The 24459-nt window shown below is 40.3% G+C and overlaps 1 protein-coding gene and 1 long non-coding RNA gene across 2 annotated transcripts in view; one reads left to right on the plus strand and one right to left on the minus strand.

The window, feature by feature from the left end:
- Positions 1 to 1337: 1337 nt before the first annotated feature.
- LOC135089297 (alpha-catulin-like) overlaps positions 1338 to 24459 on the minus strand; it is a 132080-nt gene continuing 108958 nt past the window's right edge. The window contains 8 exon segments of the mRNA XM_063984799.1: positions 1338 to 8709; positions 13143 to 13226; positions 15989 to 16195; positions 16608 to 16829; positions 19403 to 19507; positions 21788 to 21915; positions 22889 to 23048; positions 23759 to 23896. Of these exon segments, the coding sequence (XP_063840869.1) occupies positions 8575 to 8709; positions 13143 to 13226; positions 15989 to 16195; positions 16608 to 16829; positions 19403 to 19507; positions 21788 to 21915; positions 22889 to 23048; positions 23759 to 23896 (1179 nt within the window). The 3' untranslated portion in view covers positions 1338 to 8574.
- LOC135089299 (uncharacterized) lies at positions 11544 to 24271 on the plus strand. Its single transcript, XR_010261444.1, has 3 exons — positions 11544 to 11823; positions 16658 to 16847; positions 23786 to 24271. It is a non-coding gene; the product is annotated as an uncharacterized LOC135089299 (long non-coding RNA).

Below are 24459 nucleotides of genomic sequence, written 5' to 3' on the forward strand. Positions count from 1 at the left end.
CTTACAGTTGATAAGTATTTTCTTTGCATAGCATCGCCATAATGATATCAGTGTTGCGGCGTTTTATATGTCACTTTTGCTTATTGATAACCGGGAATTGACGACGGTCGTTAATGTTACGGTAGTTAGTGGCTCCATGCTTAAATACCCAACTATTGAAATATCTTCCAACACCACCGTCTTTTTTAGTCAATATATTCAAGTCACCGTGTGCAGATATTCGGTGGCATTGCCTTCTGTTATTAGGAGTGAAAAAAAAAAGTCATGGTGAAGACATGTAGACATGCAGGCAACTCCCCCTTCCCCCCCCTCTCTCTCTCTCTCTCTCTCTCTCTCTCTCTCTCTCTCTCATAGGTAATTACTTCAACCACCACCACCACTTATTATTGTGGTGTGAGACTATCTGAAGAAATTCTTTCATTACATCATTATACCGAAGGAAACCTTATGCTAAATAGTGTAGAAAGTTTTGATTGATTTGCGTTTAGGTTATTGATTTAAAGAGTGGAACTTTGATAGCGTATTGCAGTTGTAGGAAGCGGATAAAGCACTACATTACTACCCAGGATGACTGCTTTGAAGGAATGGCAACTAAGACCATTGTTACAGGGCGGCGAAACCATAATAAACAAAGTAGCGCGGGCGCCACCCAACACATCATACCGCGGAAGGGCGGTCCTGCCGCGCGGCTATGGGCAGAACAAGATTTACTAATCCATATACTTTCATTACATTTGCAGTCTATTAGTGCTGCCATGTGGCAAGCTCTTTGGCACTTTAGTTAATATTACCTGTAGTGTAGTGCAGAATAAGACAGTATTCACAATCTTCATCTCTTTCACTGGTTTACTCTGGAACTCCCCGTCTGCTTCTGTATTTCCCCTTCTTATGACTTGGTTATACCTTTCAATTCCTCTTCAGGGACAGACACCTCAGTGAACCTTTTTTTTTCCTTATATATATATATATATATATATATATATATATATATATATATATATATATATATATATATATATATATATATATATATATATATATATATATATATATATACACACGTTTTGTTGGCCTTGGCCAGTATCCCTCCTACATGAAAAATAATAAGTCAGCATGGATGCTTAGCCACATAAATAGTTGAGACATGTTAGATGAGAATGTTTGCCACTTGTACAGCACACCACCTCTGCTGATGCAAGATGTAATGTGGGAGGGGAAATCCAGTTCTCCCCAAGAACTCATGTAGGTGTTGTCTCTGTTCCCATTGAAGAAGGGATGTCATCTCTGTGTGGAGATGGACAAGTTATGCTTTCATATTGAGGTATTGAGAGTCATAGTATCTTTCATGTTTTATTATAACCTCACGTTTTAATGAACATATGAAATACTGTTTATAATGTGAACAAGCTCTATTTACATTCAGGGAGCGGCTGAACAAATATGTTTATACACAATAATGGTACTTGGCGGGTGGGGATTCTCTCGCCAGATTTACACTGCAGCCTCAACAATGAATAAACTGTCCAATAGCCGGGGTCGTGTTGCACAAGCCATGACCTTCTGGTTTATGGATTACGTATTCATTCATGGAAAGGTGCCAGATGTGCATGGCGAGGCAGTGTGGAGAGGGAAGCTAACTCGCGTAAAGGATGAACTAAATATGATGGTGATCACTGAGGTGATACTCAAGTGAATAAAACAGTGCTACCTGTACCATTTTGCAATATAGCAATAAGCAAAAATATTGTAGCTCAGCTTTAGCATCTTTAGCACATTGCATTTGCTGCCATGAGTGTGATGACTGCAGAGGAATCAGCCTCTTGGTGATGGTTGGTGTTGGTTGTAGAAATACAGAGCTGATTTGTAATACTTAGAACTCTGGTTTTGTGTGTGTGTGTGTGTGTGTGTGTGTGTGTGTGTGTGTGTGTGTGTGTGTGTGATTGTGTGTGTATGGTGCTCTTGCTGCCATACTCAACATTTCATTCTGCTTCATATTTTGTTAATCACATATACAAGAAGGTCACTTCTTTGCAAAAACTTTGATAACAGTGGACAGCTGGGTCTGTGGAGGAGGACAAGGGGTAGGAACATACAAGCTCACATGGTAGACATTATTCACTTTCTTTACAAACCTCAGAAAATAACTCAGGCCTTGCAAGGGAAGGAAGGCTGGCTTAGCCTGTTCATTCCTTCCATTAAATGTCTTTCCCGGGAGGGCCAGTGCATACCATCATCAGAATGTATAAAATAAAATATAGCTAATGATATCTTACACAACTTACAGGGAACCACTCATTGGGAAGGTCTTTGGAGAAAAGGCCAAAATAGATGTATGGTTGAAACCTTCAGTCACGTCATCTTTTGAATATGAAGATGTAATAAAGTAAATCATCCCAATGCACAACGTCAACTAAGGTCTCGGAAGTCACCGTTCCTTTCCGTTGTTGTTGGTGGTGGTATCGGTGGTGGTGGTGGTGGTGGATTGGTACACTGGGGCAGTCACCATCTTCACAGAAGCGAACACAGCTCAACAATACCAGAGACAACTGCTTGACGGCAGCACACACACTGAGACACGGTATGAAAGCTGGGGAGCGTGCGACGACGTGCTCGTCAGTCTCGCCTCCCAGACACCACACGACACAGGCTCCGACGACTTACCCCAAAGATGCCAAATTTACCCCCAGCAAATAAAGACTGCTAATGAAGAGACTTTTTCTCTGGGGTGAGTCCTAGGGCCACATTATACATATTCTCTGTGCCTGAAATAAACCTACACTTCAAATACATTAATGAATTTAGTTTGTAAATACTGAAACAACAAGTGCGGGCATAATATTCACTCGACCACAGGTGAGGTGGAATTGACCGACATGTTTCCAACAGTGCAGTTTGGTATATCACCAACATAAAGGATATAACCAGCCATTTAATGCAACAACTTTTGATCAGGCAAAACCATCATAGTTGTATATTTCATTAATTACAAATATCTGGTAATAAAAATATAATTTCCCTACAAAACATATATTTCATTAAGACACAAGAAACCTATTGCCCTTTGAGCATAAAAATATTCAACAAACATCTTTTGATTTTCTTCTATTCATTCAAAATCAAGAAAAAATTTTTAGAGGTAAAAGAGTCTTGCCCGAACAAGAGCGTTGCCATCTGATGGGTGGTGGAGCGTCACACAACACTGCTCGCTGGGATCTAGGCAAGCGTGGTGTACAGCAACTCAGGTGAAAATTCCCGCAAGTGAAAAATTCAGTGAGATTTTTTAGTGATAAAAATGTGTGTCAAGAGTAGCCTCATTGTCTATGTTCATGCAACAGTGCAGCAACACACATCACTCTCTCACAAGCACACAACAAACACAGACACGGCAGAGTAGAATTCTTGGTCACCACTTGAGGTTGAAAAAAACTATTCATTGCCTAATATTTTTCTTTCTTTAACCACATAATGATGCCTACCACTAATGAGGTAACAAATTCCATGTAATACTATATATATCGCACCCAGTTGTCAACCTGAAAGGTGTGACTAGTAGTAAACTTAACTGATAGCTATTAAAAAGACATTTTGCTCACATTGTTGCACTCAAGGGATGCACAATCATTCTAGTCTTATATTTTTCTTCTTGAAATGATGCTTTGAATATCCCTAGGAAAAATATAACTTCATGATTTAACAGTACGAAATAAACAGGTATTGCTGTTTTGTATTTGAAGACGATGCTTACTTGAGTACCAAGGTCAAGGGGGTTGAGAGTGGCTAACAAGTAATACTCTAAATCAACAACAATTAATGAACAGATAACTGATGCTTGGAGAGATTCACATCATGGGACTGGAAGGGCGTATGGGGTGGTCGATGGAGGACTCTTAGTTTGATTCTTTCTGGAGTTGGGTTTGGGCCAGACCCTCGAGGAGCCCTTGGGCATCCCTGCGGCATGGCCCACTTGGCTGCTAAACTGGCGTCAGGAAACAACAGGAGCACATACAATCAGCCTCCCACAGAGCTTCTCATACAAAGGCATTTTGACTTAGTTGTCTCATGGTTTGATTGTAGCAACTGCACTTTTCCTATTCGTTTCTTAGATTTTCTGAATTTCATTACCACTCCTTGAGAAGAATGCTTTGATTATACATATACATAGCAATAATGAGCATTTTCCATTTTAGCCAATCCAACAATGCCATTTTCCAGTTAGTATAAAGATATATAATTGAAGAAACAAGTGTATGTGTGCATCCTTAAGTTAGTGACAGATTGCATCACTCGTAATATCCACTTGTGCTTTGCTTGCTTTAGTTCTTTGAGACTGGTTTCTACGACAAGAGTCTTAGTTCCAGTCGTATCAAGTAGACTCTGGAGGCGCAATGAAGTGTGTGTGTGTGAGTGTGGCCGATGCACACCACAAACTCTCTTTGACTGCAGTGACACCATCAGCGTAATGCACATTGTGGTGTGAGGTATGAATGAACACACAGTGGTGAGCTATTTCCGCTGCTTGGCACCGCACCAGCAGCCTCTTAGGTCACTGCAGTGTACACGTCTCTTCCTGCTACCTAGCCTCTGTAGCAAGAATGTCAGATTTTCTGGAATGCATACAACTTCTCGCATAAATGCTGTCTATATTACAAACAGTCAACAAATAATAAAACTCCTGGTAACAGTGTCATGCCCCTAAGAAAACAATGCATATGATAATTATATTTAAAAAGTATTGCTGTATGTAATTAGTGCTAAACATACACTGAAATAAGTTAACTCATTACTAACATTGCATCAGACTCCACTAAACTGTCCTTGTTGGTCCAGATATATAATCTATAAATATAATTTCTTTAGTGGATTGTTCACAATTTTTGTCAGGCAATTATGAGTGTCAATACTTGCTAACCATTCTGATGACTGTCAGTAACAGGATCTCTGTTTTGCAAAGAGCTGTAGGGAGTTTTTAAAAACATATCTGATCAAATATGTAATGTATGCACAAGTACTTGCTAAATTTTTTTTGAGTGCAATAACCATCAAGATGATAACAGTAATGCGTCACGGCTTAAAGCTGGCATAAAATTATAACATCAACAGATACATTTCTTCACTTCACTCCACCCAAACAAGATTTATCATATCATTAAACAGAATTAAAGGTTTGCATATGTATTTCAAACTTAAATATATAACTTTCCAATATAAAAAGTATTTTAGATTTTCACTATTATATAAAAGCTATGGTTGACAACAGGGCAGAGTTGAATAATTCAATGCAGGCATTTTCTGAAAATTACATTGATGCTTCATATATTTCAACACGCGTGTGGTTCTCCATTGGATGGCATTGAACCAAACTCAGTGTCCTAAAAAAAAAGTTTGAAGCACACTGGTTATGAAATGGTAACATGCATTGAAGGAAATAAAATGTTGGGAGAATACCTGACAAGTTCGTCCCCAAGCTGGGGTCTTGTAACAATTCTCCATCAGTGTTACCTACTGGAGGGCAGCTTAGGCACTGCACCTCGGCTCACTCAGACTGTTGCACTGATGATGCAACTATGCTTACAAACACACAAACATAATCTGCAGTATACAAGAAGAGCATTACTGAGGTGTCCATAACATTTCTCACTAAATGTAAATATACTATATATGTCCCCGCTTATCCTCAGGAGTCTTGACTGTCTGTATGAAAAGATTATGCTTTCACTCTCTGAAGTCTTCATCTTATTAAATGTTTACTACCTAGGCTAGGTTGTTCCATCACTCGTTATCACAGAACGACACTTCAGTGGGAGTGTGAGGACTCAACAATCTGCAACACAGTACATTAGGAACCTTGTTAATTTGGCCTCAAGCGACTCACACTCTTGCTTCTACGACTCAGATAGGTCCTCCTCTTACTCGGCCATGAGGAGTGGCAAGCTGTCCTTTCCTGAATGTATTGTATGGAGGAAGTAAAGCCATCGTAGTGTTCTTGCCTCGTAGTTCTCATGTGCATGTCTGATAGCTTACAAATGAATCGGTCTCTGGTTTTTGTGATGTCTTTGTACAATATTGATCAGGGAGGCCCAAATTAATAAGGTTATACAGTGTAACCCTGTTTAAATGGAATGGCTAGTCAGCAGCAACAGTTAAATTAATGTACATATATTTTGTACACATTCCTAAAGAATATCAACAAATATAGTGACTCAGCTATTCATATTACCCTGAAAAAATCTCACCTACTACAACAATATATCAACTATGGATTCACTTATATATCTTGGAAGGGTTGTATCTACGAGGGCAAACATCTTCCACCAGGAATTCTTGATTACCAGTCGTGTGATATTCAGGTGGGCCTCACTCTCCCCCTTCTGTTGCTTTAGTTCCCACGACAGAGCAGACCCTTCCAACAATACTTGAATTTATTGAATATTTTGAGCAAATAAGTTTTATTTATCAAGATGGCATAATAAGCCTTGGAATGAGAAGCAAGCAACATAACACAAGGTAACTGCTTGTTGAGGGAGCATTTTTTGGCTTTTGTCACATACAAAAGTAAAGATCAAGTCTATAAGCACACTAATGCAGCTCAAAAATATATTCTTTAAGGGCAGTCCAAGTCAGGGCATATTTCATAACTTTGCCAAGTCAAAATATGATTGGTCTTCACCAAATAATACTCGGTGGGAAGCAAACCCGACAAAATACTGTGATATGTAAAAATAGACAATGGTTGTGTTTGATCATGGTGCAGTCACTCACAGCACAGACTGAAAGGGAGAATTTCAATGAGATCTGAGAGGAGTACTTAAGTCTAAACACACACACACACACACACACACATACACACTTCTCACAACAAGTGTTTTCCTTTCCTTGGGCTTTGGTGGAATGTTTGGTGTGGACACCATGTACACACACACACACACACACACACACACACACACACACACACACACACACACACACACACACACACACACACACTTGCACATGTAGTACAGGTTTCTACCAACAAGAAAGCAAAAGTATTGGAATATGAATTGAGTATTTCAGTTGAGTAAGTTTGACTGTGTGTGTGTGTGTGTGTGTGTGTGTGTGTGTGTGTGCGTGCGTTCGTGCATGCGTGCGTGCGTGCGTGCGTGTTATGTGAAGTGTGTGTGTGTATGTGTGCGTGTTACATGGTGTGTGTGTGTGTGTGTGTGTTTTGTTGACAAAAGCAGGTTAGGATGTAAATTCCAATTATTCTTTGATTTCATAAACTCCACAATACCAGAGCAACAGAAAAAAATAATGATCACAAAAGAAATCAGTGCCAATATTTTCCCCTTTAAACCATGTATTATTTTAGTGAACAATTTCTTTGCCAGTCCTCAAACAAAACGCGTCACAAAGTCAGTGTAATAAGAATAATGCAGTCACCCTGCCTTAATTTAGCGCTGTGATGACAGGGAGAATGTAAGATTTGATCCCAGAGAGTCTCAGGACTGACACTTAGTTCTTTTCACCTCTTGTTTGTCAGAAGGCAGACACTGCAGCCTCTCAAAGAAATGTTAGTAACCTGAGTCTAATGAAGTGCTAACACCGATTTTGCTTCTTTTTCAAGACTAGAACCTTAACCTAAGTGGGGAACGCAGCCAGAGAGAGCATGTGTCAGGGTTGTCCTCCAGCATGTGTGGAGCTTAGAGAGAGAGAGAGAGAGAGAGAGAGAGAGAGAGAGAGAGAGAGAGAGAGAGAGAATGGGGGGATTGAAATACAAGCTAGAGATAAGAGGAAGCGCAAGAGATATGTAGACAGATTGGAAGTATTAATACATGCTGCCATCATTAGTGAAGAGCAGCTGTACGTGTTAGCTTTTTAGTTTATTCCTTTGTGCTTTTGAGGTCATCTGAGGTGGCATGCTGTGGCCACGCTGAGTTATGTGATACATGTGGTGATGCATTTCTCTTTAGCACCAAAAAATACAATACAATCCTGAGTGGAAGCAATGTTGTCCCTGAACACTGAACACAGCTGCTGTCCCTGCAGTGCCGAGGTGTGCAGCATTGACAACTCTCCGCCGGCTGTGTGATGCACAGCGCCTTGTTTAAGCAGAGGTCAGATGTGATCTTTAACTCTGTATTCTTAGTTTGTTTGTTATTGGGAAATTTTTCCTCAATCTTTATAGGCAGAAGTAGCAAATAAGCACTGCTTCCTTCTCTAACAGTAATGCATCAGGAATATTACACTAAGAATACATTTGAAGAACAGAAGCCAAACTGAGAGGCAGGAGCTCACAGCTCAGTGCACGTTGATGCGCTGTTGCCACAATACTCATCATAGCTAAGTACTTGCTGTCTCTCAGATGCAGGACATAACAGCAGCAAAGCTGCAACTTTAAGGATAAAACCTGCATGACTGCTGCATGAGATGACTGAATAAGAGTTGTCAACACCCTAGCTTGGATCAGGCTGTGGTGTCTCTCTACCTGCGTTCCCCGATGGCCCGCCGGGGTCCTCGCTCTCCTGTTTAGAAGAGGAGGAAGGAGACGCGTGTTCTACGAGCATCTCCCTTGCCCCGGCGGGCCATCCCGAATTGTCACATGTTCCCCTCCGATCCCGACCCCCCGCCCGTGGCGGAGTTGTTGCCAGAACCGGACACGTCTTCTCCATCTGAGCGGTAGGGGGAGTTGCCACGTCCTCTGGGGCTGAGGCCTCGGAAGTCCAAGTTGTACTGCGGAGAGGTGGTGGTGTTAGGAGGCAGGGAGTGGGACAAGCTTTACTCTTTTAGTTGGGTATTCTTATCTTCATGAACATTAAGTGTACCAAGAGGTCAGTAAGAGATGAGGCTTGTTTGAATGTTTACTTTAAGTCTGATAAAAGGGAACATCACTGAAAACTTAGATTATATCACCAATAAGAAAATGATTAAATGTGAAAATTTTTTTAAAGCAATGTTTGTATAAATAATTTTGATAAAGTTTTTATAAAGTTTTCATTCTAAATTGATTAATCATATACATAGTATGAAATTGTTACTCTTGAAGATAAGTGTTTTACACATGTGGTCAAATACTAATGAAACATCACTGTATACTTTCTATGATACTGCTTTTCTAATATTTAGCAAATATATTTTTTTCCAAATTAGCAGATCTAGACAAGAAACTTGAGTTAGGCCTGTTGGCTAATCTACATTATTAGTTAAGAGTATCACAAATCATTTTACTAAATGGCAATTAGTCTTTCATAAATTATTGTACTAGCTGGCAAAAGACAACTAGGTATTAGTCCAGTAGTCATTCACACCAAGCGTCTGCGGCAGATCCGGTAACCTGTGGAAGCATTGCAGTACACAAGACCAAGTGGGTTAGAGATCAATGTCTTCTAGGCTAGCTATCACCACACTAATGTTCAATCTGTACATAATTCTTACAAATTTCCAAGTTTAAGAAGTTTTAAGAAAATAAAGTTAGGGCAACAAACACAAGTCTAATACTTCATTAAAATGAGCTTGGAGTTAGTAGAGGTTGTGTAGACTTTTGTGGCTGTGAAAGTAATCATCCCCAGTTTGAAGGCAGGTTGAGTAGGTCTCTATCTCCAAGCAGGCACTGGAAGGCAGCACAGAGGTGTGTTAGCCCAGACAGGCGGCCACACAGCCACACTCATGCAATGTCACACGCAGCACACCACTCAAAGGCTTCATGCAAGATATTAGAGTAGCACTGACAGGTTGTTGGTGCTGGCCATGGTCTTCATCATTTACCAATTTATTTTTTGAGAAATGTGGTATTTATGTGTCAGTGTGAAATTCAGTCTGTCACTTGCATCAGCTGATTGCTTTAGTGTGAAATTCAGTCTGTCACTTGCATCAGCTGATTGCTTTAGTCTAAAAGTGTAGCAATTTTGTAAATGACTAAAGTTCAAAACTATAAAGTTTGTGAGGTCCATTGTTCTTAATTTTTGGCAACTATTCATAAGTGTATTGCACCTTGCATTGGTGTCTAGGCCACTGAACACACCATCCAGTGCATCAATGAATTTTTGCTTTATAGCTCTTGTCTCACATAGAAAACATTAGCCTCTGACTTTTTCAGGTAAGAAAAAAAAAAACACACTAGAAACAAGAGTATGAGCCTTAGCTTTTGCCGACATAGAAAATATGAATGCTACAGCATTTTTTGTGCAATTGAAATAAAATACGTAATTCAGCTGTTGCTAATGGTGAAGGTAACAGATCTGGACACTCATACCCTGAGGATCAATTACTGTCCCCACAATCCCAGGCCGGCACCAACCCCCTCAGGCGCCAACAGATGGATGATGAGAACTTACGAAGAGTAATGTTGAAGCCCCAGCAGATTCATGCTCAGTGGTGGGAACATGACACAATAAGAGCAAGGAGACTGTATATACTCACAGACACAAGGACATGAAGGACAGACTAACAAAACAAAATAAAAAAAGACAGTACTCCACTGGCAGTTTATTTTCATATTTATTTTTTTCATTTTGAGAAGGATCTGGACAGTGGATAAGAGGTATAATTCATCCTACAACTCTTATAAATAGTAATACTCCTAGAATCTAGATCTGAGTCAAGTATAAAAATAAAGCTTTGATCAACAAGTATACATATCAAATGTCTACCTACACTGAGGACTTGTGAGGATACGTGTGTGTGTGTTCAGCTCCTGGCAGGCTAAGTATCAGGCCCAGCATCTAGGAGCAGCTGACCACTCACAACAAGGACAAGTGTGTTCATCTAGGTTCTCTCTCACTACTCACAAACTAGATAAGTGCCTGTTTAAATTTCAGCTCAATATTTTCCATTTTTTTATTTATTTATTTATTTTTTTTGGTCTTGATATTTTTACTGGTATTAAAATTGCTGTTAATTTTTTTTGTAATGGAATTCTTTCTTGATGGTTTACAATATACTGTAGTTTTTTATATTAAATTTGAAAGGGTAATTTTCATTTAAAATTTTTTTTTTCTACTATTTGTCTTATATATATGCCATTACTATATTGAAAAGATGTACTTATAGAAAGCAAATTGTTTGACTTGCATTTGCCTTACAAGCATACCTTAACTTATAAAAGGCATACTGTACGGGGGATGCGAGTCATTTAATAAACCAACAGGTATAAACAGGTGACTTATACCAATAGTACTGTAATCTGCTTCCTACCCAGGCTTTCTGAGTCACAAGGGCAACTCGTGTCAGAGATTCCTAGACTAGTAGTAATGCATTCAGTGAGGCTCATTGTCCCAAGCTTGAAGTGATGGGAGTGGAGGGAGGCTGGGTGTGTGTGTGTGTGAAGGGTGGATGGACTCTTGTGAACAGACTGGTCTTTTGCAGCTTCCCTTCACGTGTGTGTGTGTGTGTGTGTGTGTGTGTGTGTGTGTGTGTGTGTGTGTGTGTTAATGGTGACAGATGCACAATGAGGTAGTGACGTGAGTGAATACTTAAAAAAACATCTGTTTTGGGCTAGACCCGTCTTTTTAGTGTGTGTGTGTGTGTGTGTGTGCGTGCACTTTACACTGGCATCCATTACAGAACAAACAAGTTATGTTCACAGAAAGCTTACCACTGAAGCATACTTATTTGGCAAAGGAGTTTAGTTAGTTCTTGTAGCAGTAACTGAATTAGCATCGTATACTGCATACTGTTTTGCAATGTGCGCTTGTATACAAGATACACGTGAGATATTAATTACCATTTTATAATAGTGAATAATTTTTTTCAGTTTTCCGTGGGAATTGCAGAGGTGAAGAGAACCGGAAGCGCTGCTTAACTGACTGGTCACTTTGATTTAATCTTCTCTTCCGAGAGACCTAGAGGGTAAGGTGTCATATTTGATTAATTCTAAGGCAATGCCTATGGATGTGACTGTCTGTGTGTGTGTGTGTGTGTGTGTGTGTGTGTGTGTACATATTGTGTTGGCTGCCTCCCTTGATGGGGATTGGGGAATGTTGCCTTGGTATAATGATGATAGAAGTTTGTTTATTGTTGAGGTCTCTTAATGAGTTTCACTGATTTAGAGCATTTTGCTTTTTTAATAATGTCTTTCCATTTGTATGGGAGGAAGCCTGTTGCACAAAGAAAGCAATAAATAAGAGTGTGGCACCATTGATAATATTTCATTGTGCTGGTGTGAAATAATACATCATACTGTGGGAGACCTGAAGTAAGCTAGCACTAATGTGTGAGGACACTCAGAAAGATGATGTGTTTCATAGGCAATGTTTGTCTACTTTTACCTTTTTGCAGAGTGATTGTTTGGAGATCATAAAATGCTTGTCCTGTAAGGCTGCCTGTTTGCCTGTTTACCTGGTTTACTAGACACACCAAGATTGTCTATTTAAGTGTCATAATTGTCCACAGTGAACTAATACCAACATGTGAATTCTGCACAGAACAGCTGGATACACTCACATAATGTTGTGGTTCTGGACACTGGACAGATTGAGAGCTGGATAGTTTAGAATGCTGGGAAGCCTGTCTAATTGTCTGTTGAAGGGAGTGTTTTGTTGGCCTAGGAAGCCACTGGTGGCCTTCAGCTGAGTGAGAGGATAGGACTGAGCCTGATGGGCCCAGTACTGGAGGATTGGGTCACTTTGCTCAGCATAGGAGGCTGATGGGAGGGTGGGCTGGAGTGTCGAGTGGTGGAGATTCAGGTACTGGAGCGAGGAAGTGGAGTTTGTTGGGGATGAGGGTAGGGTGTAATACTTTAACGAATTAGGAGTGTTTGGATAGAGTGACTGAGGGAGGGAAGAGAGAGGTGACACCAGTGAGTAGGGTGATTGTGAGGGGGAGGCTGGTGACTGGAGGTGTGAGGCAATTCGGGACAGGAGGGGATGTTGGAAGGACGGGGACTGGGAGGAGGATGTGTTGGAGAATGGAAGCCGTGTGAGGGGAGGCAGCAGTGGTGACCGTAGCGACTGTAACAAAGGCAGTTGGAGGGGTGTTGGCATGGCTGTGGTGGAGGTGGTGGACGACATTGCAAGTGGATGTGGAAATGGTGGTTGTGGCTGAAGTAGCTGTAGTGGTGAAGTGGGTGTAGGATGCTGCTTCAGTGATGAGAAAGTGGTGGCGGTGGTGGTGGTAGTGGTGGTAATGGTGGCAGTAGGTGGAAACACACTCTGGGGCGTGGAAGATACCTGTCCGATTGTGTTGCCCTGCCCAGAGGCGCGGACGTCATCCAGTGTGGGGAGTTCCAGGCGTTCGGGGAGGCGCAGCTCATACTTGGGGGCGCAACCAAACGTGACAACCAAACAGAAACCAAATTAGAAATGCATAACAATTGAGGAAGGCTTTTGTGAGGTGGTGGTGATGGTGGTGGTTGTGATGGTTGGTGGTAGTGATGGTGGTGGAGGTAGTGATAGTGGTGGAGGTGGTAAGACAGTGGCCAGGCAGTCTCAGGTGGGCTCTGAAAAGACTAAATATATATATTTATATATAAAAAAGGGTGTTAGGTTGCTCTCCTGGGGATAATCTGTTGGTGCTAATGGTTCCTTATAAAAATCTAGACCAAATGGGTTGTGAGACTATTTCAAGGCATATTCTGGTCACTAGCTTAGGACATGTTAAATATACATCAGTGCAAGATTATTTACTACAGAAATTGAGCTAATGAGCATGAAAAAAGTGTAAATAGATAACAAATGAAGACTTTTGTACAAAAAACTCCAAATCATTATAATCAATATCCAGGTGACCATAATAAGCATTGACTAGTGACAGAAAAATGCTGGAAAACTATGCAGGTTGTTGTAGAGAGAAAAATCATCATATAACACACACTTACACGCGCACACACATGACAAAGCCATGGTCAGAGGGTGACATGTGACTGTTTCCATGTTCATGCTGACAAACCAAAAATGTCAAGACTCAGGCAGTGTGACTACTGTGATGGAGTCAACTTCTGGCCCTACATGATGATTCCAATGAGGACTGGTGCATCTTGTTCTCAGTGGTGGGCATTTGTGACTTTATGACAGCATTGTTAGTATGGCTAATATTGGTCATAATATGACTGGTGTGTGCAAAGACAGATTTTAGACAGGAACAAGTGGAGGCTGTTCTGCTGTGGTCACTCGGTGATAGTTGGTGTTGCTGACTGGCCCTGTGGTTTTGTCTCCTGATGACACACATAAGCATGGGCTGTTGATGACCAATGCTCTCTGCTGATTAGACTGTACATATATTTCCAGTCTTGTTAAGATACTAAGTTACACTAATAATATAGTAATACATTTTACAAGTGAATAAAGGCTATGGTAGGAATATAAAATCAATTTGATGTTTAAGAAACTGGAAATGCAAAGGCCGTATGCAGATGGGAGCATTAATCAAGTGACTTTCATGTTTGCTTTTCCTCAAATGGTTAAAGTACTGGGCCCAGTTAATGACAGTAATTCATCATCAGTATTGGTCAGTATCTTTTCTCAGTATGGGGATGTTGACTTGATTTAATGATGCTGACTTGCTGAGCAGGAACATGACTGACAAGTGTTTCATATTTCAGTAATAACCTTGGGTAATGAAACTGGTGGTGATGTGGTGACCACTTAATGACTTGTTAGTCAAAACAGGTACACACGAACTGTTTGTCACTACCAATCATGTGGTATTACAGTAGTTACCTGGCTACTGATCAGAGCACTGTGTCTGGCCTGAGGGGCACAGAGTACTGTTTGTGTTGCTTGTCCACCATGACAGTCCAGAGCCACTTGTCTCTTGCATATGGCTTACCTATTTTTGTTAACTGATATTTAAAAATAATCAAAATGTTTCATTGGGCCTAAAAATAAAATTTTGTGATGTGATATGCTATGCATGTACTATTTTATACCCAGGATTATCTTTCATTCATTCACAAGTCCTATTTGTAATTTGATGTATGTAAGCAGTGATGCACAAGGCACATCTCATAAGCAATCTGTGTACTGAATTAGTGTAACAAAGTGAGACTTAATGGTGAACAGCTTGAGGAAAACTAAAATGGTGTATCAGCTGGTAGTACAAAGCAAAGTATTATGTGAAGAAGGTGCATGTGCATGCTCATGTTTGTGTGTGTGCATCAAATGTTGTGTCTTGCAGTGGATGTCTCCCTTGGTTTAGTGAGGCTTTGGTCTGTGCTGGTATTCAGACAACTGTAATGGTACCTGTGGTGCTCATCCACATGTGAGTTACTGAATGGATGGCAGAACTGTCCACAGCAACAAGAGTTGTGGGATGCATTATCATGAGATACTTGAAGGCAAAGAAACAAGCTCAGTAGCAGGCAAGTTCTTTGCATTAAAGTCTATTGTGGCTCTTCAGATTTAGGACATGATTCAGAAATCTTGTTTAGCATCATAAAAAATTTTCATCACTGATATAATCACTTAAGATAGAAAATGTATAATTTCTGATAATACAACACCAATTAGCCACATCTAGCTATTAAAAAAACTGTATTCTGCCTCACCATAGTGATAGATGGACACTGCATGCACTTGTCACTTACTCTATTTCAAAATCAAGATATAATCTTTAGGTATCCATAAATAAGAATCCATAAATAAGATAAAAACTAAGTTTTCAAAATAAAAAAGGTGCATATTGGTAGCTGTGCATTATAATCAAGTCATGCAAGTAATATAACTTGAGCCCTCACGCATCTTGAGAAAGTAGCAGGAAGAGTGATAAAATAAAACTGTGCACCTCATTTTCTGCATGTCAGAAAAATGTGATCATGCACAGACCAAAGGTGGAGGGCAGAATGTTACCTTTACTGAGTCCACTCATCAGAATGGCTGTTGGAAGAAGTGTTAGCAGGAGAGAGAAATGCAGAAAAATTAAATGGCTTGCAGAACAAACCCTAGAGAGGAGAAACGCGTCCCTCCCAGCGTTAGGCTACGGCGAGAGAAGGTACAGGATAGCGCCTCCAGGGAGCGAACCCCTGAGAGAGAGAACAGTTAGGCTGCGAAGCGAAGGCTGTGGGGCAGGCAGGACTCACCTTGGTGGCGCAGACAAAGCAGGTTGTCACCACCTTTGATATAACGTTCATTAGGTTTTTGGTCTCCTGGATAACATTGTCCACCTTGGTGAAGGTTGCCGCCTTGCCCACCGTGGGGTTCTTCACGGTGAACTGCAGCTGCTGGACGTGCGTCGGGATCTGGTCCAGGTGTTCCATGAGCTCCTTCTTGTGGGGTCCTGCCGGCACCTGAAGGGAACACACTGTGCTAGAACACTGCATGACACAGTAATGGATAAGGAATTCTGTTGTCATTTGTTTCCACAGACATAACAGCCATCTGATACACTGTCTGATGTTTGCCTCTTCTCATTCTCCTATGCTCAACGAGTATCTATGTTCTCATCATTCCTTTCAAGTGGCCAAATTTGTAATGAGGCTTGTAATGTAGGTTGTTGCTGAAAAAGTGAGTGAATTATAGTCTCCTAATACAGTTGTTGTGAGTTTACAATGTGATTAAATTACAACTGAAAACTTAAAAACTGCTTATATATCACACCATGTATCAACTTTCAAAGCTCTCGTGTACACTTGCATGCACCATGAATTAACTTTTCTTTTATGCACGAGAAGATTAATTATGTTAATTAATATTCCTCACCTGGTAGGAGAACTGCCTGACCACCTTGTATAACCTGTTTGCCTCCTCAGCAAAGTACTCGCCCTGCGTGAAGAGGTCCTGGGTGGTCTTGAGTGCTCCCTCCCCCCTTGTGAACTGGTACATGGAGAAGGCCATGGAGGACATGTTTTTGGCACGCTTCACTATGTCATTATCCTCATCTTGGGTGATCCGCTCCTCCCACTTCTCCGTCTCCTGGTCCACCTGCAAGATGTTTCTCAGGTGAGCAACAAATTAAGTGATGTGTCAGGCTTTTTTATTAACCCATTCATTCACTGCCGTATGGAACATCTGTCATTAATCACTAACCACTCCAAGATATTTTTTCTTTTACAGCCACTTCCAAACACTATAATGGTCAGAAATGGTTAAATAAATTTTTTCATTCCTATTTTCATGTAAATTCTTACAAAGATTTCATACATTCTTTCTAGTGCTGAGAATTGTTGTAGCCTATATCATAATGAAAAGGTTGTGTCAAACTTCATTATTAAAAGACTAACTGGGTGACTTAAATGGCTACTCAGTTTGGCTCACACCTGAAAAGTCATAGTTTGGATGCTGACATGGATGGGTGAATTTGTTTTCAATAATGTAGCCCTTTGCCTTGTAATTAGAATAGGTATAGGATGTAAACTGAGGAATTGTGATCTTGTTTTTTGGCAGGAGTAGAAGGGTAGGGATTCTGTGTATGTGTGTGGTGTTAGTGTGGATGTCTGTAAGTGTGCATGTGGTTCTTCAGAGAGATTATGAATTATCTACAAGGTGAGGCAACAGTTCAGAATAAGAAATTAGGTGGATGTGGATGAGAGAGAGATTGGAAAAGCCTGAAAGTGAGCTGGGCAAAAAGAAAAAAAATGTGACTTTTAGGAGTTGGAAGATGAATAGAATAAATGCATTGAAGAAATGAAAGGTTTAGGAAAGGTTAAAAGAGAGAGAGAGAGACCTTGCACATCCCTGTCTCCCTCCCCCCTCTCCCCAGACCTACAGTATGAGGTGCAGTCATAAAGTTCCAGGATTGCACCCATGAAAAGAAATGTACCCAGTTTAAGTTTCACTGCCATCATAAAAGTAGTTGTCTTGCACAGTGATGCACTGCTCCTAGTGCTTCTGCTGTACTCTAAGCATGTCAAGCACCATCTGTAGTCTGTGCTGGATCTCTTCCCTGGTGTCAACATGTTTGCCTCTCAGCTTCAATGTCATCTTGTCAAAAAGTGAAAAGTGACTGAGCCAAATCCAGCAAGCAAGGGGATGGGGAGTGATGATCATGTTGATGACCCAATTGCTATTGTGCCACAGTTCAGCTCTTTTGTGCCAAAGATTTTTCTTTGGACATTTCATAATGTTAAAGTAGAACTCAGTGTTGACAATCTGATTCAAGACAGAGTTCTACCATGATGTTCTGAGGCATCAGTTCTACATGATGTTCTGAGGCATCAAAGGGAAAATCTTTGGAACAAACGAGCTGAACTGTGGCACAATGGCAGCTGATGACAACGCACCCACTCGCAATGCCTTGAAAATGTGCAAGTTTTTGGGCTGCACCCACATGATCACTGCTCCCCATTCCTGTTACTCCCTGGATTCAGCTCCCTGTCACTTTTTTTTTTCTCTTGCTCAAGATGCCATTCAGGCTGAAGGGATCCTGTTTTGACACCATGGAAGAAATCAAGTGTGCATTGAAGGTGCTGCTTGACACACTTGAAGAAAAGGACTTAAGGGAGCCGTGCAAGGCACAGTGATACACCACTGGTAGTGCAAGATGACTGCTTTGCATCAGATGGTCATGAAAACTGGAATCAGGAATGCTTTTTTCTTTTTGTAGGTGCAGTCTTGGAACTTTTTGATTGCACCTCATATCTATGAACCTGTCTGTCATTCCCTATAGTCCACAGTATGATCACAAATCAGCCACTCACCACAGCTTAATTATAAACTCTGTCCTGAACCACATCCTTATGATGTACTTTTACAGATGGCAAAATGTTCAAGTCTTATGAAAGCTTCAGCTTATTGAATTGGACCTGGTTTTATCACTATAAAATTTGAAAATATACATATATAACACATACATACAAATATAAAAAATAGTCACCAAGTGTATTTATCTGTTCCTAATTTATACAAATATGAGTTATATTCTGTACTTGAAAAAATGAACTAATCCCATGTGTTATCTTGCCCATGTGTTATCTGCTGGATCCATATACCAGGGTTCCCACTTCATGATGAGTAGGTGAGACAAGGCTAGACAAAACATCTTAATACATTCACTTGCTTGCACTTCCTTACTACACAAGCAAGGATAAAAGTGAAAACTCTGAAATTATTAAAGAACAGAATAGATATAGATATGGAGACAGGATCACTTTAGCTTATCTCAAGTAATGTACTAGTATGCTGCACTTAGGTAAATACAACTAAATACACAAGGCTACATGGTTAGCTAGCCTGGTTGACTGCACCACAGATACCCTAGACCACTCTGAATTGGACAGTGTTGACGTTGGCCTGTATTCTAAAACACTTCTACACTGCACTTCTACTACTTCCAAAAAAAAAAAAAGGCTTAAGTTGAATTTACATGGATTTTTAATGTTGTTATTATGGTTCTAGTAACATATTAACAAGATCTCTACATTATAGACAGGAGAAAGACTCTTGTTCTGGATAACCATAACTGTGGCCTTTATTTTATAGTCCTTGTCAGAGAGCAGTGTGTTTCAGAATACAGGCTGTTGTATTAAAATGACCAACATGTATCCATCCAGTCCTACCTCTGAGGATATGAGCTTCATGTCAAGTCCTGACTTGGCTAACTTGGCTTGCTCCTCTTGGTCAAGCTTGGTAGGCTTGGGGGGCTTGCTGGTCGTGCCGTGTTTCTGGGGGGAAGTCAGATAAGCAGATTCAACCTGCTGGACCTGTTGTTAATGAGAGTGTTAGTGGGACTCCAGGGCAGCAGGCAGTGTTATGGTGGGAGGGAGGACAGAGAGGAGGCAGCACAGGGAGGGAACTCAATGAAAGAGAGCGGCAAGTTGTTACCACTGCCTCCTACAGATAGATTATTATTCTTGTATCTTCCTCTTCTCTGTCCTCCTCTCCCTCTTTAGTAAAGAACTTTTAGACTGCGGCAGAACGTTTTAAGATCCGAGATATTAGTTACACAATGAAGGCACAGCAATGCTAAGCTTTACTTGAGTACAAGGAGAACAGCATGACAGCAGGATTAGTCTGAATGTTAGGAGATTCCTTAGAGGGTTGAGAATACAGTGAAAGCATCTACTCTTTTCTACTACAACTCTTTGGGCCTGTGAAGTTTGGTTAGTTTAGGCTATCATTTATCATTATTGATTTTTCTCTCACAAGAATTCAATATAAAATCAAATATTATTAAGAAACAAGAGATAAAGGGCACACAGAAGGTAAACAATTGTATTGTGACAATGAGAAATTTGTAGATTATTGAATATAAAATAATTCCTGATTAGTTAAGGTGTTAATAACCAGCAGTGTGTACATCAGTTCTCATTGTCACCTGTCCACAAGGTATACATACATAACACTCACCTGGACATATATTTTTTAGACATAAAACATACAGAGAGAGAGAGAGAGAGAGAGAGAGAGAGAGAGAGAGAGAGAGAGAGAGAGAGAGAGAGAGAGAGAGAGAGAGAAAGCACAAAAAGACAAGCTTCCAGAAGAAAACTTCAGGAGTCTTTAAAATTTCCCATCATTGTCTATAGAATATTGCCATGATCACCAGAGATTATAGAAATGCCAATAATAAAGACAAGAAATGTAATAACTTGATAATATATAAAATCTAACTGTATGAACGAACATCTTGAAACTTTACTGTTACTTGATGGCAAAAAACATCTCATCTGTGTCTTGGCAAATTTATAAATAGTGATGATGGAGAGGTGTGAGGGTACAGTGCAGTCCCATCCAAGCAGTGGTGAGTAACTACAACTTGGTTACTGAGACACTTGCCACACTCACCACCACCACCATCCAACTCATGCTACCAGAGGCAAGGGGCAAGTAACTCAAATTAAACTTGGTGCAAAATTCCCTCTCAGGAGAAAAAATAAACTACCAGTGAATTCCTATACAGATGCAGTCCAGGTATTTTAAAGGAAAGCATTACAACAGTGTCTGAGTTTCATGTTACTCTGATTTTTATGTCAATTCATAAATCTCAGGTTTTAAGTATTTTCTCGGTTTCATTGCATCTAATAAGCGTTACACATTTAAATTTAGAGTGAGAGGACATTCTGTATATGGCATCACAAAACTCAAGAACCTCTTAAAATGTAAATACAATGAACTAATCTTTGTCAACCTGAATATACTACCATGAAATTTAATACTAATGCATGCAAAGGCTAACAATTACTCATATATTATATATGTCGTTGATGAAATAGTACTAAAAAAAACATTGGTGTACTTGGTGCCTCAGACTCTCATGTGGTTATTTCACCACTTGAGGACACACAGACATGGCAACACTGTCATTGGTGGTGCTCTCACTTGATGATTGGTCATGTATTACATTTTGTTTTTTTTAATTCGTTGCAAACTGACTTGGTAATCCTATCAACTGACACTATAAAAATCCTTTTTTATTTGTGGGATATTGGATTATTCTTATGTATCTGTTTAATCTTACACCTTAAAGAAGAAAGTGTCTCTGTAGGCATACAAAGTCAGGATGCAGCAGCTTTGAAAGGAAGACAAGAACACACAAACCAGCCAGCGGGGCAGAGCATGTCCACTGACAGTATTATCATCTGCTCTTGAGTGGCAAAATTACTGCACGAGAATCTATGACACCCAGTGTTAACTCAGAGATGCACAAACTAACTCCTGGGAAATCTGGAAAGACATACAGAAAAGATGAGCTAAAAAAAACACTATTCAAATATAGGAATTGAAGACCATGGAAGACTTATGTATAGCAAGGTCATAATGGGTAACAAAAAATACAATACCCTAGGAAAAAACTCACCATAAACAGACAATAAAATGGTGGCTCGAAAAGGAAACCAGCCAACAGACAGACAGAAAGAAAAGAGAGAGACAAGACAGACAGATGCATAAACAGGGATAGACTGATGCAGGAACAGACAGACAGAGGCAGAGAGAGGAGCTCCTACCCCAGGCCGAGGGAGAGATACGTAGACCTGCTTCTCTGGTGGCTTGTTCTCAGCTGTGATTTGGTCGCTGATGTCCTTGGTGAGGCTCTTCACATCCCCCACCAGGTTGAGCCACATGTCAGCAAACACTGCAAGGCAACACACTTCGTTAAAAATTATTTCCTATTTCTCTTGCACTCAGAAGTTCTAACTCTTTTTAAAGATATTGCTGTCTTTTGGTAACATTAAGAACAGTATAAAAAATGGTTTGCTTGGACATACAAAAGAGAGAGAGGGAGGATAAGAGGATAAATTTGTATTTTTCAGGCTACAGAGTTTTTCAGTATAGTGTAATAATAAAATATCTGAAAAATTGTAAGGGATTATAAAGGGAAAAAAAAAAAAAATAGCAGCAGTGAAAGGGTTAAGTATCTATCTGATCTCTTCTTTATTCCTTCCTGGCATACTTATTTTCTTGCACATAGTTGTCTTAAATGTCTCTGTTCTGTTCCTTTTCCACATCATCAGATTGACTCAAGATTATTTTCTTTTCAGCACACTTTTTTGTTGCAATTATATGCCTTAAATAGCAAGTCTTTTGTTTCTTCATCTGTCTGATTCTGCTGCAAGACAAAAAAGACTTCTTCTCTTCACCTCCACTCATCTCTGCCCCCCACTTATCAATTTTGGGCTGCCTCAGCATAACTTATCTAATCTGTTCCATCTGGGTACATGTGAGGATGTATAAGAGGGCATGATATCCTCACACTTGTCTCCTTGTCTCTCACACTTGTCTTGTAACACACACACACACATACACACACACAGTGACAAGTATTTAAAGTTACTATTTGTTGTGGCTCAAGCTTATTTTGGTTTCTTTTTACTGGATGCCCTTTCTGCACTAAAGAGAAATATGCTACTTGAGGGTATGTCAGTTGGTCACTTGAAATTTCATACTAATATTTTTGTGACGAAGTGAGAATTTGTTGAACAGTGATGTCATTATTATAAGATTCTCTTTTCTCTTATTACAAAAACAGTGATACATGTATTGTTTACATGACTGACAGACTTCCCTATGTTCATCACCATGCTGGCCACCACATTTGTCTGCCTCACCTTCCACATTCTCTTTGGCAATCTTGGAGGTTGGGTAGAGGCAGAGTGTCTGAGCCGCTGTCACCACCTGGGGCCCGTAAATTCTCAGGTTTATTTCCCCATACTTGGCGGCCACTTGAAGAGAGTCTGTGGTGGCAATGTGGCGCAGCAACTTACACACCTGGGGAAGAAACATTTATTTAGGATACACAGCTGAACTGTTTATCCCTTCAATGCCTTGCATGTGCTCTACGTGTGTGTCTGCCTTCACCTGACCTTTATTTCTGAGCTACACATTTTCCAATTGTTAAGGACAAGAAGGCATGCTGGTATGCTTCCTAGATGCTGTTGCCCTGTAGGACGGAAGACTGCTGTTGTGTAAAACCTTATCATGGCCACTTCTTTTATGGCTGTATTACAGTGAGTGTTTTTACTAACACTGCTGTCTCTTGTAGTGACAAGGAATGACACCAACAAAAATCACAAAGATCTTGGTGATAGTTTTGTAAGTCAGCACAAATGTTCTGTCAGACATCCAGTGCCTGATGACAGTCTCTCATGGACAGTGTAGTCTCTCATGGACAGTGTATTCCAAGCTCAGATGAATTTCTCATATATGATGCTCCAAAGCTGGGCATGACACCTCTTAGCATTTTCCTCAGACAAGGATTCCTGTAAAATATGTGTTGAAGAAATACTCAATAAAGGAATTACAGGTTTATGAGGGAAACACTTCCTATGAAATACCATGATTGGGGATGCTGGTGCACGATGCCTGGGTACTGAGTGAATAAAGAGAGGTGTGTAATGTCTGAGTACTGACAAATGGAAACAAAGGCATGTACTCTTAATGTGTGGGTACTGAGTGATCAAGGCCAGCATGCTCCTCACCTCCTGTATATGTTCTATATGCTCCAGGAAGCGGTCAGCGTACTCGTCCAGCCGCTCCTGGTCAGTGGCAAGGCCTGCGTTCTTGAGGGCACTGATCAGCTCACTCTCCTCACATGCACCACGCACCAACTCCTCAGCCTGGGGGAAGGAATGCCAATGTGAGAATTTTAAGAAAGCTGCAAGAAGGGTCATAATTATGAACTTTAGGTTAGAATTATGGGCTGTTCAGGTGATCTTTTGAGGACTGGGGGCATTGCAGAAACACTCGATACTTGTAGGAGGTTCTTCTTGTGGCAAAGGTAGAAAATACAAAGGGGACATGTAGGGACACATTACAGTTTTCCAGTACTGAATAATACATGAATCAAGGTTTGTCTATTACAATGAAGTGACATGACAGGTAGGAATAAGAGGGATTAATAGATATAGGAGCAGAGATCATAAAACTCTTGTGAGAAAGAGAGAAAGAAGAGGAAACTTGAGAGGAATGGATGGTTTAAGAAAAGAAGGCAAGGTATATAGGAGGAGGAACCAAAAGTAAATGAGAGAGAGACCAATAGTGGAAGAATAAATGAGGAAGAAAAGCACATGAAAAGAAAAATAAGAGGTAGGCAACATAAAATTATAAGAAAACAGTAAAAAGTAAAAGAGTAGCAGAGGAGGGCTACCTATCTTGGAAGGTGAAAGGATAAGGGTGAAGG

Source organism: Scylla paramamosain, chromosome 32 (genome assembly GCF_035594125.1).
Source record: "Scylla paramamosain isolate STU-SP2022 chromosome 32, ASM3559412v1, whole genome shotgun sequence".
NCBI lineage: Eukaryota > Metazoa > Arthropoda > Malacostraca > Decapoda > Portunidae > Scylla > Scylla paramamosain.